General features: G+C 46.2%; 1 protein-coding gene across 3 annotated transcripts in view; it reads left to right on the top strand.

Annotated features, from left to right (window-relative positions):
- The first annotated feature begins 3228 nt into the window (after positions 1 to 3228).
- The window catches only part of LDLR (low density lipoprotein receptor), a 36061-nt gene continuing 18585 nt past the window's right edge, over positions 3229 to 20704 (top strand). The window contains exons 1-5 of one of the 3 annotated variants that reach the window (XM_067733707.1): positions 3229 to 3446; positions 14427 to 14549; positions 15507 to 15629; positions 17258 to 17644; positions 20045 to 20167. In XM_067733707.1, coding sequence (XP_067589808.1) covers positions 3380 to 3446; positions 14427 to 14549; positions 15507 to 15629; positions 17258 to 17644; positions 20045 to 20167 — 823 coding nt within the window. In that variant the 5' untranslated portion in view covers positions 3229 to 3379. Of the gene's footprint in view, positions 3447 to 4159; positions 4171 to 14426; positions 14550 to 15506; positions 15630 to 17257; positions 17645 to 20044; positions 20168 to 20704 lie in introns of those variants that run through there. The other 2 variants (XM_067733708.1, XM_067733709.1) reach the window with 2 other exon arrangements.

Raw genomic sequence — 20704 nt, 5'->3', positions numbered from 1 at the left:
CTAAGATCCCACAAGCCACGTAGTGTGGCAAAAAAAAAAAACACCTCTAATTTTCATTTATTTATTTAACCCTTACTACCACAGGGCGCTGGATATATAAACCATTGTCTCTGCCCTCATATGGCTTATAGGCGTTTTTGTGGAGATAATTGATGGCTACCGAGTCAAGGCAAGTCTCTAATTGTACCTACTGGAAGGTACCAAGGCACCTGCAGTTACTCACCCTCTGTCTGCTGACTTCTGGGTCAAAGGCCAGACGACAGCTACGAAGGCTCACCTTGGTCAAAAGCAGACCCCTTTGTTCAGAGACCTATTCTGGTCTGAGTCTTCTGGTGAATTCGAGAGGTGTAAAATAAGACAAAGAAGGCTGTCCGTTAATTAGAATGAGGAAAATGCCTGCCCTGGATTTGAATGACTTTGCAAGTCTAGGAATTTTCAGACGAAGTGGATTCCATGGAAAGATTGTTTTCAAGTTCCTATGAGAAAGAAAGTGATAAATGGAATATTTATAAATGGAATGGAATATTTGTAAACAGAATATTTCCTGTCATATCAATAGACAAAGAGTGTCACAGTCATCAATGATTGCAGCCCTGCAATGTGACCCGGTGAGCCCTGAGGAAACTCAGGGCTGAAAAGAATACCTGCCATCTAGCAGCGAACAGACTGCAACCACTCGGGAGATGGTGAGCCCTGAGGAAATTCAGGATGTGAAAATACAGGATACTGGCCCCAGATAGCTGAGGTGCATATCAAAGGAATGGGTCCAGTGAGCCCAGACTTTTACATCTTCCCATACAGAGAAAAGCGCTAAATTCCTTAACTTGAGATATCTGGTTTTCTTTAATTAACAATAATCTTTTTATGTTCAGACTACCTGCCCTTTGTTACAAAACTTCTATACAACCTGGCTCCCCCCTCACCTCCTCGGAGCAGTTTCTCAGAGCTATCTGAAACGCTGTCTCCCGGGCTGCAGTCCTCATTTTGCCCCAAATAAAACTTAACTTGCAGCTCTCACGTTGTGCATTTTTTTTCAAGTCAACAAAAGTGTTCCCTAAAGAAAAGAGAGAGGGGGGAAAAAAAAGAGATGTAGTTGCAAAGACAGCCAAACAAAACAGGGAACCCATACACTGTGTCTATTATGTGCCAAGCAAGCATGGCTCCAATCACGTTTATTTATGTATTTATTTAGACATTTTTAAAAAATTATTTATTTATTTATTTATGGCTGTGTTGGGTCTTCATTACTTCGCGCGGGCTTTCTCTTTCTGTGAGCACGGGCTCACAACAGAAACTGAGCCAGTGAGGTCTTGCAATTTTTCTGAAGTGAAATCACACCTAGGGCTCCTGACTTTAAAAGATAAATAAATAAATAAAAAAGGAGCATATGGTGTAAGGAATTGGAATTGGATGGTGACACATTCATAAATGTTGCAACTCCCAGAACTTACCTGCCCTTGTAAATTTCTCCAGGTGTTTGCTCATGATCTCATTTTGACCCTGATACTGAACCTGCCAAGTAAGGGAAGTGGCATTACTTTCTCTCCCATATTTATTTTATCTCCCATTTTTAATTTTTATTTATTTTTTAAAAAATTTATTTATTTTTGGCTGCGTTGGGTCTTCTTGCTGTGCGGGCTTTCTCTAGTTGCGGCAAGCGGGGGCTACTCTTCGTTGCGGTGCGTGGGCTTCTCACTGCGGTGGCTTCTCTTATTTCGGAGAGAGGGCTCTAGGCGCGCAGGCTTCAGTAGTTGTGGCATGCAGGCTCAGCAGTGCTTAACTGCTCTGCAGCATGTGGGAGCTTCCCTGACTAGGGATCAAACCCATGTCCCCTCATTGGCAGGTGGACTCAACCACTGAGCCACCAGGGAAGTCCCTATCTCCCATTTTTTAATTGGCAAAGCTAAATGACTCGGGACTTCCTTGGTGGTCCAGTGGGTGAGACTCCGCGCTCCCAATGCAGGGGGCCCAGGTTTGATCCCTGCAGGAAACTAGATTCTGTATGCATGCCACAACTAAAGATCTCCACATGCTCCAATGAAGATCCAGCATGACACAACTAAGACCCTTCACAGACTAAATAAATAAATAAGTGTTAAAAAACAAAACAAAACTGAGTGACTCACCCAAGGTCTGTCTGATTCAGAAGCTGGGGCTCTTTACTGCCAAACACTGTCTATAAATTTCTTCCCCTGGATTAAATCACTGTTTTTCTTTCTGTTTCCTCTCTGCCTCTTTTCTGCCTTCTTTCCTGGGTTTCCTGTAAGCCTGCTGAGAGGTAAGTATGCCTTGCCAAGCTCAGTTTGTAAAACCTCAGAGAACTCTGCTCATTCCTGAGGGAACCCTCCAAAACTACCAAACCCCTTACGGGAGGCTTTCTGGCCAGGGGCCTCTGGGAAGTTCATGAATCTCCAAAGAGACACCCTGATTCTTGAAAGCTGTTCTCCATCAGCCCTCTGTGGCTTAGGCAATCGGGTTCAGTTCTGAAAGCTCTATTTTGTTTTCATTTTGCTTTGGGGAGAGGCTTTGGGCCTCTCTGTTGATTCAACTCCTTCTCCTTAAAGGATAAATCAATATTTATGTCCAGATCCCAGGTATTGGGTCAATTGATTTTAGAGATGTTTTTGCTCATAATTCATCCAAGTGCTGGATTCCACAAAACAAAATCAGTCTTTGGCTGTACTTTCGTGACGATTTTATTTAAATGCCTCATTAATAACTGTTTATGGGGTGATTTGGAAGAACCCTCTAAGACTGTATATGACGAAACAGTTAAAATCTATAAACAATTCCTACAAAGGAAAAGGCAAGGAGAGACAGAGGTAGGGGGGTGTAGTTTCCAGCATCTCTAGTTTTTTTCCTTTTGAGTCAGAGGGGAGATGTCAATTGGCCAATTAGACGATTTGGAAGGACAGGTGGTTGCTAATCTCCTTTGGGCACCAAAGAGAACGTAACAATTAAAAGTGGAGTGAAATGTAAGGGAGATCCTTCAGGAGACGCGCATTTCCATTTGGGGGTGGGCGTGGCGGCGGCTCCTCTCTTCAGGGGCTACCCAAATGGGACACATCCGGCAGCCTGTCCCGAAGCGGCTTTGGAAAGGACTGGAATCCGAGTCAGGGCTTCACGGGTTAAGGAGCCCATGTCACATCGGCCGTTCCAAACTCCTCCTCTCGAAACTCCTCCTCTCGCAGTGAGGTGAAGATGTTTGAAAATCACCCCACTGCAAACTCCTCCCTCTACGGGAAACCTCACATTGAAATGCTGCAAATGACTGGGGCCCCGCGTGCAGTCGCGTCAGGGCCGCGCGAAGCCCGGGTTTCCAGAGTGGACACAGCGGACAGCAGCCCGGTCCGGGGCGTGACAGGCAGAGGCTGGGAACATGAGGCTTGCGGGCTGCGGGCTGCGCTGGGCCGTCGCCCTGCTCATCGCTGCGACTGCGGGTGCAGGTAAGGCTGGCTCCAGAAGCCCGCGCGGGGTGGGGGTGAGCCTGCGAACTAGGAGAGCCTCTTGGTAATTTTTTTTTGCAGGGGAAGAGAACGTAAAATCATTCCACCCTTGTAAGACTTGTGGGAAAATGGCACGAAATCCTTCCCAAATGGCTGCAGGGAGCACTAAGGGGAGCGCGAGGGTTGGGAGGGTCTGAGGGGTCTGGGGAGTCAGGGGAATGCGAGATGCGGCTTTCCCCACAAGTCTCCACCCGACCGCAGACCCTCTTGTCTTAGAGCCGGGTACGCGGGTCTCCACCAATGGGGGGAGGGACCCCCTCCCAGAGTTATTCTAGGGGTGAGAGTGACCCGAAACCCGGCTGCTCAGCCTGGTCCCGGGCTGCACGCTCAGGGTAGTCTGCGGGCGCGCCCCTGCGCCGGTTCACCCTCAGAGGTTACGGCGGCGGGCAGGTTGGCTTTGTGCGGCTCAAGGGCGCTACTGGCTCCCGGAACTGAGAGGAACGCGTCCAGCGCGAACCCCGCACCACACTTCCTCCCAAGGCCACCGCCTTCAGCCCCGCCCCCGAGCTCCCATAGGGCGCCATTGGAACAGGCGAGCCTCGAGCCACTCCCCTTGGCCAATGGGAAGCGGTGGCTGCGGAGGCGCGCGCGGCGCCGGGCGGGGCTGGCTCAAGAGTAGCGGCGCACCTCGTTCTCGGTGAGGACGTCCAAGGAGATTCCTCAGGTTGGTCCCAGCTTCTGTCACAAAGGAGGCGTCACGTCCCGGGCCCCTGGAGAAGCTCTGCTAGCGTGGCCGAGGCGCTTGGCGAGCGCCTCGGCCCCCTCGGCGGAGGCCTCAGTTTTCCCCTCTATCTGTGGCGAGGCCTTCGTCCCCGCTTTGTCCTCGGGGGCCGCCCTCACCCACCCCGCCCGGGACATGTTCGCAGACGTGCCCCCCAGGCCACCCTCATGGCCCTCGGGTTGCCTTGTTTGTTCAGAGGCGCTGAATGGGTTCAGCTGTGCTGCCCACAGGACAGCATTTCGTTTTAGAGGGTTTGAAATTTAGATTTGGTTAAGAGGCTAGTTGAGGCACCATCCTGAGTTGTCTGCTGGCTCCCAGAGGCATTTGACCTCGCTCTGGAAAATAGAGTAATGGTCCTTTTCCTACTTACGACCAGCTGGGCCTAGAAAAGTATTGGGATTGTCTGATTAACAGGATGCAGGAAGCTTTTCCTTTTTATTGGCAGGGAGGTGGCTTTGAACTCTTGGAATCAGTACCTGTGACCCATCAGTTTCCTCTGGGAGGAGAGGAAGGGAGGTTGCACATGGCAGAGGATTACTGTAATAATTCGGCCATTCAGTTGTGTGAAGCAAAGGGAGCGTGGCTTGGTCAAGAGACGCTTGATTAGCCTGTGTTTCACACGCGATCCACTCCTTTCCTAAGAGGAAACGATGGCAGTGAAGTCTTGAGCAAGATGTGTTGCGTGCTTCAGTTTCCTCTTTCACTGGGTGGCGAAGGATCTGGTGTATTTTGGGTCTCAAGGAGGCTGATCCTCTGGTGTGTTTCCCAGGCTCCCAAGAGCTGGCAGCTACTAAGTATCTTCTCTGGTGTTAACACAACCATGTACATTTGTAGCAGCCCTGACTACTCCAGTTTGCCCCGAGGGGGAGGGAATTTCTTGTCTGTTTCCTTTGGGAATGGAAGTAATTGGGATCTTAACTGCACGCTTTCCCTTAGCCAGATCAAAATCAGTTAACAGCTGTGTGTGGAGCCTCAAATATGCCAAGGACACATCCAAACTCAGAAAGTAGAGTGGTCCCTCTAAGAGTTGTGTCTGCTTTGGCAGCAGGCTCCAGGGTTGTTCATTGATCATTGCCAAGCATACTTTTCTTCCCGGGCAACACTGGCAAAAGATAGGGAGAGTGTTTTTGAGACTGCAAATCTTTAAGAGAAATATGTGCCTCATTCTGTCTTTCCACAGTATTCCTGCTCTTATCTGTAGGGTTCCTCCCCTGATAAGACCCAATTCTAGATGCCTTTTTTGCTCAGAGCTTGGATGGCCTTTCATGTTCCACTTTAAGTACATTAACAGCATCCATACTCTGCCCCGCTGTCAGGAAAGAGACCATGTGTTGCTAAGACACTGGAAGTAGCCAGCTGTGAACAGTGATAGAAACAGGCTACCCCTCCCCAAAGGCAACAAAATCTACCATCGAGATCACCCTTGGGGAAAATACCTTGGCGACACCTGGTGTGGAAAAGAGCACTGGTAAAAGGATATCTCCTTTGTTTTCCGCGGAGTCTGTTAGGTCCCGCCATTTCTTTCTCAAGAAAATGATTCCATGTATTATTTTGATTTCCCTGCACAACCACTGTCTTCAGTAACAGGAAGGAAAACATCGAAAGCGTTTACCACCTCATTTGTGTGCTGGAGAAAAAGCAGAAATGTGTATTCCCCTTTTGTGTTTCAATTATGTTGTTCCTGACTTGTCATTCGTGACAGGAGAGGTCTAAGGGCTAGAGTTTAGTTTTTTTGTTTTTGTTTTTTTTCCTAAGGGAGGGTGCAGTGCTTATATAATTTTAGGCATCTCCAGCATGAGGAGATAAGGGATTGGGAGCTCTGGTTTGCTTTTGCTGAAATTCAAATGAAACTGACATAGAAAACCCAAATCTTGCTTCTGGAACAGGGAGAAAACAAGAAAGAGGTGTGATTTCTTTGGGCTGTGGCGTTTGAAACAGGCCTAGTTCTGACCCATTGTTCAGGACTGTGTTGCCTGCTGTGGAGACACCCATCTGATGTGCTGTCCCTTGGTGCTCACTGTTCCTCATTCCCATCCCCATGAGCAAGGCTATGGGATTTATTTCCCAGCTGACCGTTCCCTGTAATGGTGAAATCCATTCACTTTTCATTTAAACACTGTCTGGAGCTGTTGGCCAGCTGTTCAGATAGAAATAGGTAGTAGTGGGGTCTTCCTGTTGGTGGGGTCTTCAGCCGTCTATGACAAGCAAATATTTGATTAACTGTTGCCAGGGGAAGGCTTGTTATCCAGGGAACGGGGTTATTGTTCTTTAAAGGGCCTTAAGATGTTTTAATAGTTCTAACCTTTCCAGGAGCACATTTTGTGTGTAAGATGATTCCTTGTGCAAAGTGGATTAGTAGTGGCAATCGAAACTGCAATCGCCTGGTTGGGAGAGGGGATGACAGAAGGTCCTCCTCCGGGATCCTCACTGAGAATGCCCCTTGCCTGAACTTCCTTTTTTACTTTTTTCTGAGAGTGTTGGAATTCCGATTGGTTTTTGCTCACCCTGTGTGCCAGGATCTAGAAGTGAGTCATTTCCTTTTTCAGGCATGATCACAGTTCGGTTGTGAGTCAGTGGGGTGTGGGGTGTATTGTAGAGGCAACTCTGAGGGAGATATCCTGTTTGGCTCAGTAGCTGGGCAATGTGTTTATCAGTCTGTGTTCTGATAGCAGTAGATTCCAAAGCTCAGCTCATTCACTTCTCTTGAATGAATGGGCTCCACTGGGGCTACCTCCAGCCTGGCCTCCTTGTAGTTCAGTTACCAAGTTCTGTTGATGCTTGTCAACACTCTTTGTATTTCTATCTTTATCACCTGTAGCCTCCTTGTGGCCCTCCTAATCTCACCTGACTGGTTTCCTAACCTCTGGCAGGAACCTTGGACATGATCTTTGAAGACTTAGAGTTTCCATTTTGAAATTGAGGTATAATTGACATACTATAAAATGGACAGATAAGTAAAGAGTTCAGTGAGTTGTGATAAACATTTACTTCTATGTAACCACCTCTCATTAGGATCTAGAGAATTTCTCACATCCCAGAAAGTTCCCAGAAAGCCATTTACACCCAAGCCTGTCTGTCTGAGCACCTCACTACACTGCCTCTCAGGGAGTCTACACAAAAGTGCTGGGTGAACCAGCAAAGTAGAAATGGATGAAGGGATACATTATTCTCCCTTGGATCCCTTTACCAGAAAAGCCAAATCAAGTTTCTCCATCCGTGCATGCATATTTGAGAACTCAAATACATACATATACACACATGTACACATAAATAAATAAGTAAGTAGCTGTTTTTCAAAGAATAACTTTTACAAGGAAAAGCAATCCAAACGTTAGTTTCATTGTGCTCCATAGACTCCAGGGCAGTGAAAGATGATCTTTTTGCAAGGTTCTCCAAAAGTCCTAAAAATGCAGAACATTCCTTGACAGCTGGAATCAGGCCATGGAAAGTCATCCACCATCATCTTACCTTTTCCTGGCATTCTGTGGCTGCAGTAAAAGGTTTCCTCCCTCTTGTATAAATGTAATACATAATACACTCATCTGGGTAGTGGAACTGTTTACCAAAGGAAGCCAGAGGAGAGTGATAAAGTACAGCATATAGTGTCCCATTTCTCCAGGAAGGTGGTTTTCAAACTGGGTCCCAGAGCCCCTGACCCCCATAGCCCTCAACCCAGGCTCAGGATTGGGTTCAAGGCTGAGTGAAATGTTCAAGGGCCTCCAGAGGTCTCTGGCCTTGTCAACCCCCATTGGAATGACCAAAGGCACCAAGAGCCGACAAAAAGGGAGGTTTATTGAATCAGAGGAATTGGGGCTAATGCCAGGGATAGGCACTGACTGATATCTTAGTTCTTTCACTTAATCATTTTCTTCCTTTTTTTAAAAAAAAAAAGAATCTCAAGAGTAAAGCATTCTTAGAAGAAAACCAAACAACCTGAAATGAATTGAAGAAGGCCCCTTGCCACTGTTTCCTATGCAGAAGCACAGATAAGACTTTGTTTCTTCCAAAAGTAGGATCACACTGAAAACTATTACAAACTCTTCTGCCCCTTGCTTTTTTCCCCATTTAGCAAAATACTGTGGACAGCTTTGCACAGTGTCACAACGTAGGATGGTTGACATCACCTTTTTCAGTGCCTCTGAAGGATCTGCATTATAATTAGGTATCGATTTTGCATGTGTGGCTACATAGTTCCATTTGAATATAGGCATACCTTCTTAAGTTAGGTTATGTATTAATTATCTATTGCATATCAAATTACCCCAAAACTTAGTGGCTGAAAACAATACACATTTATTATCTCCAAGTTTCTGTGGGTCAGGAATTTGGAAGCAGCATAGCCAGATGGTTCTGGCTCAGGATCTCACTTGAAGTTGCCATCTAGATACCCCAGGAAAAAATACATCTGCAGGGGCTGCAGTCATCTGAGGGCTCTATGGGGGCTGAAGGTTCCCTTCCAAGATGGTGTCCTCAGTGGCTTTTCCCAGAAGGCTTCAGGCACTCACTGCATGGAGCACCTCAGCGTGTGCAAAGGGCTTCCCCCAGAGTAAGCAATCCAAGAGATTCTGGAGGAGGCTGCGGTGGCTTCATGATGTAGGGTCAGAAGGCACACCTCATCACGTCTGCCTTTTTCTCTATATTAGAAACAAGTCCTGAGTACACGCCAGGTGTGGGGAATTAGGCTCACCTTTTGGAGGGAGTGTCATGGAATTTGTGGTCATATTTTAAAATACCACTGGGCTTCCCTGGTGACGCAGTGGTTAAGAATCCTCCTGCCAATGCAGGGGACACCGGTTCGCGCCCTGGTCAGGGAAGATCCCACATGCCACGGAGCAACTAAGTCTGTGTGCCACAACTACTGAAGCCTGCGCGCCTAGAGCCCGTGCACCGCAACAAAGAGTAGCCCCCACTCGCAGCAACTAGAGAAAGCACTCACGCAGCAATGAAGACCCAATGCAGCCAAAAATAAATTAAATACATAAATAAATAATACCACCAATTGTTCCCCCCTTTTCTCTATTATAAGAGAAGTTTTAGGGACTCCCCTGGTGGTCCAGTGGTTAGGACTCTGAGCTTCCACTGCAGGGGGCATGGGTTCGATCCCTGGTGGGGGAAGTAAGATCACGCATGCCGCCAGGCACTGCCAAAATAAACAAACAGAGAAAGCTTTGGACCTCTTTTGAACTTGACATTGTTATACACCTGTGTTAATATTTCTTCTGGGTCCCAGGGACTTTGCACTTTAAATTTTGACAGATTCTGCCCTGTTGCCCTCCTAAGAGGTGGAATGTGGAAGAGTTCCACTTTTCCAAAATCTTTCCCCGGCAAAGGTGATGGACCCGGCCCTGATTTTTGGCATACCTATTGAACAAATCTTACTGTGACTGTGTCAGGCCTTGGGCTCTGATGGTTTCATGCTGAAACGATGAAAAAGACATTCCTTACTCTCAAGGAGTTTAAGTCTAGCCTGGGGGATACACAATAAACAGGTGCTTTCGATACCGTGTTAGGAGTGAGAAATGGGTGTTTTAGGGGCTCATGGGGGTGCCAAACCCAGTTTTGGGGAAGGTCAGCTTCAAAGTTGAACTGTTAGGGACTTCCCTGGTAGTTCAGCGGGTAAGACTCGGCAATCCCAATGAAGGGGGCCCAGGTTCAATCCCTGGTCAGGGAACTAGATCCCGCATGCTGCAACTAAGAAGCCCTCATGCTGCAACTAAAAGGTCCTGCATGCCACAACTCAGACCTGGCAAAGCCAAAATACATAAATAAATAATAAAATAAATAAATAAGTATTCAAAGTTGAACCGTTAGCCAAACAAACAGGTGGGAGTTGGGAGGGGGCTTTGCAGCAGAGGGAACTGCAGGGATTTGGGATCTGAGGTTGTGAAATTTTTACCAGATCCAGTACGGAGGCAGAGAATGCCATTTCCGTAAGACTGTAATTCACACTGCTTTGGAGTGGGGACAGTTGGTGAAATCTGGTGACCTCAGGGCCTCCCTCTTCCTTGTTTATAGAGGTTTCAGGATGGCATTTTATGGGGAAAACAGATGTCTTGCAGATGGGTGTGTATGAAAGGAAATGGGATGTGTGTAGGGAACACCGGCCTACATCCGTGAGCTTGGAAAAGAAGTATCCAGGCATGTTCTTTTGTTCCCTTCCGGCTGTGGGCCACCTTCACCTCTCTGCCACCTTATGTCTTGACTTTAACTTAGATGGAGACCACACTTCCATTTTGGCCAAGAATGGGATGAGTTGGAGACTCAGCTCTTCCTTCATCATCATAAGGTCTGGCCTTCACATGCCTTCCAGCCCTAAAGACTTTTTTCCCCACTGATGCTCCCCAAGTCTTTATTCACATTCATTGTTCATTTTAAGGAACTGCAGTGGGGACTTCCCTGGTGGCACTGTGGTTAAGAATCCTCCTGCCAGTGCAGGGGACACGGGTTCGATCCCTGGCCCGGGACAATCCCACATGCCACGGAGCAACTAAGCCCGGGGGTCACAACTACTGAGCCTGCGTGCCTAGAGTCTGTGCTCCACAACAAGAGAAGCCACCGCAATGAGAAGCCCATGCACCGCATTGAAGAGCAGCCCCCGCTCGCTGCAACTAGAGAAAGCCTGCACACGGCAATGAAGACCCAACACAGCCAAAAATATTTAATGAAGAAAGGTAGGAAGGAAGGAAGAAAGAAAGAAAGGAAGAAAGAAAGAAAGAACTGCAGTCATCTAATGTATGTCATCTTTCACCTCAATGACTTGGGAAAAAAATGACCTTCTTATTTTGGGATTATATTCAATGTAAAAAAAGTTGCAAAGATATTACAGAGAATTCTCATACCCCTCATACATTTTCCCCCAATATTAACGTCTTACATACTACAGTACATGTCAAAACTAAGAGATTAACATTTGTATATTACTATGAACTCCAGACTTTCTTTGGGTTTCATCCATTTTTTTCTTTAATGGCCCTTTCCTCTTCCAAGATCCAATCCAGTATTTCACATCACATTTGGGCCCTAAAGTCTTTGATCCTAGTCTTAACCAGTTGGTCTCCCAACTCTTTTAATCGCATACCCTCACTGGTTAAAAAAATTTTGAGGAAGTCCTCCCTAATATAATTATTTATCATATACTGTACTAGTGTATGATGTACATGACAAACTATAACTATACAGAAAAGCAGAAATGTTAAAAAGGTGAGATTAAAAATCAGACACACAACATTTAAAAATATCTTGTTATTCGTGATGGCTTCCTGCTATAGTTAGTTAAAATCTGAAATCATGATGTAGTCAGAGCGTTTTTTTGCAAAAGTGATTCATATTCTTTTTCAATTTTTTTTCTCTTATAGGTTATTACAAGATATTAAGTGTATAGTTCCCTGTGCTATACAGTAGGTCCTTGTTGGTTATCTATTTTATATATAGTAGTGTGTATATGTTAATCTCAACCTCCTAATTTATCTGTCCCTCACCCCTTTCCTCTTTGGTAACCATAAGACTGTTCTCTGTGTCTATGGGTCTATTCCTGTTTTGTAAATAAGTTCGTTTGTATCGTTTTTTTTAAGATTCCACATATAAGCAATATTGTATGATATTTGTTTTTCTCTGTCTGGTTTACTTCACTTAGTATGATAACCTCTAGGTCCATCCATGTTGCTGCAAGTGGCATTATTTAAGTCTTTTTTATGGCTGAGTATTAAGGGCAAGGTTAATCATTAGCAATTGGGCACAGAAGGCCACATTTCAAAGGGTGTCCTTGATCATTTTGATTTTTTTTGGCTTGACCTTCTATCATATCTGATTAGGTCTCTTTTTATCTTGTATGTTGAGGGTAGGAGGGGCAAAATGCTCATTAATAGGAATAACCTTGGGACTTCCCTGGTGGTCCAGTGGTTAAGACTTTGCCTTCCAGTGCAGGGGGTGTGGGTTCAATTCCTGGTCGCGGAGCTAGGATCCCACATGCCTCGTGACCAAAACATAAAACAGAAGCATTATTGTAACAAATTCAATAAAGACTTAAAAAAAATAGGAATAAACTTGTCAATGCTGCCATCTAAGGTTGGGAAGTTTGCACATTTACATCCACTCACAGCTCATTAGCTTAAACTCAGACTCATGGCCACACCTAGCTGCAAGGAAAATTGGGAAATTATAGATCCTCTTTTGGGTCGTGTGCCCAGCTAAAACTTGAAGGTCTTAATAATATGGAGAAGGAGGAGGAGAACAGATACTTGGAAACATTCTTCAGTAGTCTCAGAGCTAAAGAATTATTAATGGAAATTCTTTTTTTTTTCTTTTCCAGGCAACAAAATTTTAATTTACCTGTAACCGTTTACTAGACTAAGTGTAGATGATTCACGTTTTCTAGGCAATACCACCATGGATAAAAACAAATTTTGGGGGCTTCCCTGGTGGCGCAGTGGTTGAGAGTCCGCCTGCCAATGCAGGGGACACGGGTTCGTGCCCTGGTCTGGGAAGATCCCACATGCCGTGGAGCGGCTGGGCCCGTGAGCCATGGCCGCTGAGCCTGCGTGTCCGGAGCCTGTGCTCCGCAACGGGAGAGGCCACAACAGTGAGAGGCCCGCATACCGCAAAAAAACCCAAAAAAACAAAAAAAAAAACAAATTTTGGGTGTTTAAAGAGAATATCAAAGGAAAAGAAAAATCTAAATACATAAAAAGCCCTAAAGTGTGTAAGATCTTGAATCTTCCTCACCCATATCCAGAATGAAGGAAGGAGAGACTTCTCCCATGAGAAGAATCATTAAAGGATCTACTGTCTTCTGTTCTTCTTGTCTGGAGTTTTCTCCCAGACAATGCGTTCATTAATTGCCTTTGTGCAAGATGAGCTCATGAATAAGTTTTGCACAAACCATTAAACTCTTTATTTGGTTATGGCTAACGTTCAAAATAAATTAATAAAAGAAAAGACATTCTTAATCTTCTTACAAAGGTAATAAAAATATAACAAATGTAGCCATCAGTTAAAACTTCTATTTTACATACTATTTGCCTTCAGAACATCTGACTAATCAGGAAAATCTTGCTAGCTTCTTTTTTTTTTTTTTTGGTCTTATTTCCTTATCCTGAGATGAACCAGATCATAATTTTTATTGGCCGCATTACTTTAGATTACAAAGGGGATCAAAGTTTATATTTAGAGGTTAAAGGATTAGTACCAGGTTTTACCAACCAATAAAAGTTTGCTTTGATCGTAGTTCACACATAACATGCATTCTAAATCAAAGCATGATATCTAAAACTAAATGCAGTCAATATTATTTTGTTCTCTTTTCCAAAGTGCAAAAATCATATATTTTAGAAAACTTCCCAAACACTTACTTTGTCCTCATTTTTTTTTTTTTTTTTTGCGGTACGCGGGCCTCTCACCGTTGCGGCCTCTCCCGTTGCGGAGCACAGGCTCCGGACGCACAGGCTCAGCGGCCACGGCTCACGGGCCCAGCCGCTCCGCGGCATGTGGGATCTTCCCGGACCGGGGCACGAACCCGCGTCCCCTGCATCGGCAGGCGGACTCTCAACCACTGCACCACCAGGGAAGCCGCTGTCCTCATTTTTATCTCAAAATCCAAGTCTTCGTTTTCCTAAGGAAAGTTTTCTCTTGATTAGATCTTTTGTTACTGTGTCTGTCCCATTTCTTTTGATCTTTTAGTTATATGATTATCTTTTCTGCTGGATCTCTGCTCACTGACCTCTACATTAATAATTTCTCATAATTTTTATCTCTTTATAGTTCCTTTCTACCTACTGGAGAAAGCTTTTCAAGTTTTCCTCCAGCTTAATGCTTTTACAGCCTCAATTTTCCTTGGTACTGTTTCCAATACAGATTTGTAATATGCGAAATAATTTTCTTTTCTTTGTTAATGTACACCCAGTTTCTAATATTTTATTCCCATAGACCAATGGATCCATACTTTGGACTCAACAACCATGATGCCAAAATCTCATACTGGGGACAAATCTCTCTTTTGGATGTGTTCTTTGCATCCTCCACAATACTTACATTTCAGTTCATGAAATTTAATTTGTTGTACGTGTTTCATTTCCTGGGAACTTGACTGTTATAGTAAGGTTGTATTTCTGGTTCGTTCTTCAGTTGGCAGGAAATAGACACAGGGAGCATGGTCGTTTCTAATCCTGACCCTGATCCTTCCTTCTCCTTTCTTTCTCTCTCAGTGGAAGACAAATGTGGGAGAAATGAGTTCCAGTGCCGAGATGGGACATGCATCTCCTACAAGTGGGTTTGCGACGGGAGCGCTGAGTGCCAGGACAGCTCCGATGAGTCCCAGGAGACGTGCAGTGAGTCCCCTTTGGGCGTGACACGCGTCCTAACCTTTTTTTTTCACTCTTTTTTTAAAATTTAAGTATAGTTGATTTACAACGTTGTGTTAATTTCTGCTGTACAGGGATTTCCCTGGCGGCCCAGTGGTTACGACTCCACACTTCCACTACAGGGGGCCGGTGTTGGATCCCTCTTTGGGGATCCCCGCAAGCCATGACACAACAAAAACCACTTTTTTAAAAATAAATAAATAAACATTTCTGCTGTACAGCAAAGTGATTTGATGATACTGGATGACAGACTCGGTGGAAATTGGCCAGTGTATTGATGTATTCAGCTGTGAATTGGGAAATGGAGAGAGAAGATATTACTGGAACTGAAACTTTCCTTTAAAGCCTCTTTTTTTTTTTTTTTTGTAAATCGAGGTGAAATTCACATAACAGAAATTAGCCATTTTCAAGTGATCAGTTTGAGACGGAGGGGGTAGGGATAAATTAGGCGTTTGCGATTAACATATACACACTGCTATATAAAAAATAGATTAACAACAAGGTCCTACTGTATAGCACAGGGAAACTATATTTAATATCCTGTGATAAACCGTAATGGAAAAGAATATATATATATATATGAATCACTTTGCTGTACACCTGAAACTAACACAACATTGTAAATCAACTATACTTCAATTTTTAAAAAGCCAAAAAAATTTAAAAATTAAAAAAAGTAAAGTTCAGTAGCATGAATACATTCACAGTGCTGTACAACCACCACCTCCATCTCGTTCCAAAACCTTTGCAGCACCTAGCTTCTAATTTTAAACAAGCTCCATTAAATGTCCTTCATTTTGACTCAGAAAAGTGGGCTCGGCACTCCCTGTCAGAAAACTCTGGGTTTTTCCCTTTCAAAGCTCGGACTGGCGAGGCAGGTTGGTCTTCCCTCTGGGTTAAGGCTGAATCCTGTTTCTCCCATAGTGTCTGTCACCTGCAAGACGGGGGACTTCAGCTGTGGGGGCCATGTCAATCGCTGCATTCCTGAGTCCTGGAGATGCGACGGCCAGCTGGACTGCGAGAACGGCTCAGACGAGGAAGGCTGTCGTAAGTGGAGTCACTGGCCTGGTGGCCCGTGGGTCCTGGTTTAGTCCAAGTGACCTGACCGGGTTCCTGGCTAAGGTCAGAGTTTGTTCCCCAAACTGAGGGTTCTGTGAAGAAACAGGCCGAGAGTCTTGGAGGGGAAGGCACTTTGCAGTTGGTTCTGTCTTGTCTCTTTGATTTTATTCATTGTTTATAATTTCATTTTCAATTGCATAGGTTTTTTTTTTTTTAACAAAATAAGGCCCTTTAAAAAACAAAAAACAAAAAATCCTGGGGAAAATTTAAATAACTGAGATCACATCAAATCTTCAAGTTCACAAAATATGAAAACCCTTAAGAGAGTCTTAAAAAAAACTAAAAACGGGGAGTTCCCTGGTGGCCAGGTGGTTAGGATTCTGGGCTTTCACTGCCGTGGCCAGGGTTCAATCCCTAGTTGGGGAACTGAGATCCCACAAGCCATAAGACCCAAAAAGTGAGTGTTTGCTTACATTTACCTTAGAAATGCACGTCTAACCTTGGTTAGTGGTCATCTGATGAAACAGCTCCCTGGGGAACATTTTAATAAATTTATTTTATTTATTTATTTTTGGCTGCGTTGGGTCTTCGTTGCTGGGCGCAGGCTCTCTCTAGTTGTGGCGTGCGGGGGCTACTCTTCATTGCGGAGTGTGGGCTTCTCATTGCAGTGGCTTCTCTTGTTGCAAAGCACAGGCTCTAGGCACGTGGGCTTCCATAGTTGTGGCTTGCAGGCTCTAGAGCGCAGGCTCAGTAGCTGTGGTGCACAGGCTTTGTTGCTCCGCGGCATGTGGGATCTTCCCAGACCAGGGCTCGAACCCATGTCCCCTGCAGTGGCAGGCAGACTCTCAACCACTGCGCCACCAGGGAAGCCCCCATATATTCTTTTTCATATTCTTTTCCATTATAATTTATTATATGATATTGACTGTATTCCCTGTGCACACTATTTTTTTGACTGCATTGGGTCTTAGTTGAGGCATGCAGGATCTTTGTTGAAGCATGTGGGATCTTTCATTTCCTCGCTGGGGCTTCTTCCTCTGTAGTTGTAGGGCACAGGCTTCTCTCTAGTTGTGGCGTGTGGGTTTTCTCTCTCTACTTGTGGCACGCGGACTCTAGAGTGCATGGGCTCCGTAGTTTGCAGCACGCAGGCTCTCTAGTTGAGGCTCATGAACTCAGTAGTTGTGGTGCAGGGGTTTAGTTGCCCCCGCCCCGGCATGCGGGATCTCAGTTCCCCAACCAGTGATTGAACCCGCATCTCCTGCATTGGAAGGTGGATTCTTTACCACTGGACCACCAGGGAAGTCCCCTGTGCAGACTCATACTGCTTCCCATGTACCCAGCCCAACGTGAGAGCTTTATACCCCAAGTCCTCAGCAATGCCTTAAGACACGAACAGATGAGGGAACTGAAGCACAGAGGGGGCCCAGGAGCTGGGCAGTCTTCCGGCCAGGGCAGCGGTTCCGTGTTCAGGGTTCCTGACCACTGCCTTGAGCTCCTGACCACTGGGCTCTGGCCTCTCCTTGGCTCAGTGTCTGCATCTGTGCAATGGGCTTGTGTCAGAATGTGGTGGGAGGCTCCCTGCTGACCGGGCTGTCGTCTCCCGTCCGTCCCCGCAGCCCCCAAGACGTGCTCCCAGGACGAGTTCCGCTGCAATGACGGCAAGTGCATCGCCCCGAAGTTCGTCTGCGACTCGGACCTGGACTGCTTAGATGGCTCAGACGAGGTGTCCTGCCCCGTGCCCACCTGCAGCCCTGCCAGCTTCCAGTGCAACAGTTCCACCTGCATCCCCGAGCTCTGGGCCTGCGACGGCGACCCCGACTGCGAAGACGGCTCTGACGAGTGGCCGCAGCACTGCGGGAGCCCTCAGCCGTCGGACCCCACACAGGGCAACAACCCCTGCTCGGCCCTCGAGTTCCATTGTCGCAGCGGCGAATGCATCCACTCCAGCTGGCACTGCGACCACGACCCCGACTGCAAGGACAAGTCTGACGAGGAGAACTGTGGTAGGGGCGCCGCACGGGTCCCCTCATCTGTCCCCAGGCTCCCCCAAGTCGGGGCAGGGGCAGTGCCTTTAGGTGGTTGAATGGTTTCACATCTCATAGCAAGAAAATCGGTCCCATTTCATGTTCGAGTCTTTCCAGTCACATGGAGGACAAGCTATCCTCCAAAGAGTGCTCAGTCTGGAACACCTATTTAATTAATCTCTTTTGCCCAGGGGAGCAAACTGCAACCTGCAGTATAATTTGGGTCCAGAAAGGATCCTGGGCTCTGGGCCTGGCTGGTGTCATCTGTGCTGTGTGACCTTTGGCCAGGGACCACTGTGCTGTGGTCTCCTCCCCTGCAGATGGGGCAACAGCATCGGCCTTTGCGGGCCTCGGTTAGAATCCAGTGCCATCCAATCGAACTTGCTGTGATGCTGCCCAGTGCACGAGCGCTGGCCAGTGTAGCTGGTGCCACTGAAAGATGGAATTCTTAGGTTGCTTTCATTTTAACTCATTGAAACTTAAATAGCCACAGGTGGTTAGTGGCGACTGTGATGAAGACGTGGCCCTGAGTCAGTGCACCCTGAATCAGGGCCGTTCTTGCACGGCTAGTGATGTAGGTCGTTTTCGTCTTTCTGTTTCTTTGGCATCTTTGCCCAAGTGCACAGTGTTCAGAGTTGCAATCGCTGTATAGGTGTAATTAGACATTTTATTTTTTAATTATTATTTTTTTCCTTTTTGGCCGCCCCACATGGCATGCGGGATCTTAGTCCCCAACCAGGGATCGAATCTGTGCCCCCTGCATTTGAAGCGTGGAGTCTCAACCACTGGACTGCCAGGGAAGTCCCGTAATTAGACTTTTTAAAAACTTCTTACACCTTTTAAAAACGATTGAAGGGACTTCCAGCCTGCGGAGTCCAGTGCACCCGGCCGGGTTCAGTCCCTGGACAGGGAACTAGATCCCGCATGCCGCAACTAAAGACCCCACATGTCGCAATGAAGATCCCGCATGATCCCACCTGCGGCAGTGAAGATCCCACATGCCACAACTAAGACCTGGCGCAGCCAAAAAATAAATAAGGCAAAACAAAACAGTTGAAGACTTTGTATGTGATCGATCGGTTCTAAAACTGAACACCCTGGCAGTCCAGTGGTTAGGACTCCGCTCTTTCACTGCCAAGGGCCGGGGTTCAGTCCCTGGTTGGGGAACTAAGATCCCACAAGCCCCACGGCGAGGCCAAAAATAAAAAATAAATAAGTAAATAAACAAATAAAACTGAACACAAACTCATTTAATCCCCATGACTTGTGAGAGCACGCTTCCCTCATTCTTTACAGATGAGGAGACTGAGGCACAGAAAGGCAGAGTAACCCTCTGAGGACACACACCTGTGAACCCGAACCCATCCCTGATCACCCCACCATGTGAACTCTCATCGGAGAGCATGTTTTGCGAGAGTTATGTTCAGTTGTATTTTTTTCCTTAATGCAAAGATAGACACAGGGGTTAAAAATAGGATCATTCTAAATACACAAAGCAAAACAAAAAGTAGGATCATTCTCCTCTTTTACCTAGGTCACAGCAGAGCAAGTACACTTGAAAATAACAAGCTCCAGACATTTGCATATTTTTATTTTATTTTATTTATTTTATATATATATTTTTTGCGGTACACGGGCCACTCACTGTTGTGGCCTCTCCCGTTGTGGAGCACAGGTTCCAGACTCAGGCTCAGCGGCCATGGCTCACGGGCCCAGCCACTCTGCGGCATGTGGGATCTTCCCGGACCGGGGCACGAACCTGTGTCCCCTGCATTGGCAGGCGGACTCTCAACCACTGCGCCACCAGGGAAGCCCGTTTGCATACTTTTAAAAAGGTGGGTGGGGAGGATCATTCTGCCCATAGATTTATCATCTTTTTTCACTGACCTCCTGAAATCGAATTTTCAAATTGTAAACATTTTGATAGTGAAATGTAACCCATGGGAAAGTGCGGAAAACTTAAGCTTAGAGCTTAATGAATTAGGGTAAAGCAAAAACCTGTTGGAGGTCAAGGTCTGGACCGTGGTTAAAATGACCCTATTCTAGTCATCACGTGTGTCCGCCAAGATTTCATTGTAATGGCCTTTTTAGGTAGTGTCAACTGAAACATGTTTTACGTTTGCAGTGTGAGTCATTTGAGGGGCTGTATGATACTCAGTGGTATTGATATGATTTATCATAGCTTACCTGGCCGTGCCTCTGTCTGGGTTGGGACCACATCACTGCTTTTCTGCAGAGAATGGCCTGTTGGCTCTGCCAGCTTTTTAGTGAATTTCCTGCATACGAGGACAGACTGGAGAAAAGTCTAAGAAAACGGTTGTGTTAGGGTGCTTTCCTGCCCACTTTCTTATTTTCCACACCTGGCTCTGTCTTTCCCAGCTGTGGCCACCTGCCGGCCTGATGAGTTCCAGTGCTCAGATGGGACCTGCATCCATGGCAGCCGGCAGTGCGACAGGGAGTATGACTGTAAGGACCTGAGCGACGAGCTGGGCTGCATCAATGGTGAGCTCTGTCCCGCCAGGGTCCAGGGCCATGGGGAGATGTAGGGGGATGAGCATGGTGCATCCCAGACAAGGGAGAAGCCTCCTGTGTGTCCTTGGGCAAGTTACTTGACCTCTCTGAGCCTCACGTCCACTTATCTGCCAAATGGGCAAAATGTAAGCACCTACTTCAGGACTGTGAGATTTAATGCGGTCGGAGTGTACAGAGCTCATGTCCCTGAGCTCAGTTACATGCACAGTACGATTCCATGTAAAGCACTTTGCTGAATTTACGACATAGCAGTTCCGCTCCTGGGAAACTTGCACTGGGAGAAAAGCTCTAGAACAGGCAGAGCAGCACTGTCCTAACAGCAAAACACTGGAAGCAACCCAAATGTTCATCAGCAGTAGAATTAATTTAAAAAAAATACGTATTTATTTATCTATCTATTTATTTATTTGTTTATTTATTTACTTATGGCTGTGTTGGATCTTCGTTGCTGTGCGTGGGCTTTCTCTAGTTGCAGCCAGTGGGGGCTACTCTTTGTTGTGGTGCGCA

This window comes from Pseudorca crassidens, chromosome 3, assembly GCF_039906515.1.
Source record: "Pseudorca crassidens isolate mPseCra1 chromosome 3, mPseCra1.hap1, whole genome shotgun sequence".
NCBI classification, from domain to species: domain Eukaryota; kingdom Metazoa; phylum Chordata; class Mammalia; order Artiodactyla; family Delphinidae; genus Pseudorca; species Pseudorca crassidens.
Note: the sequence above shows the minus strand (reverse complement) of the source record. Positions and strands in the feature narration are given on the sequence as shown.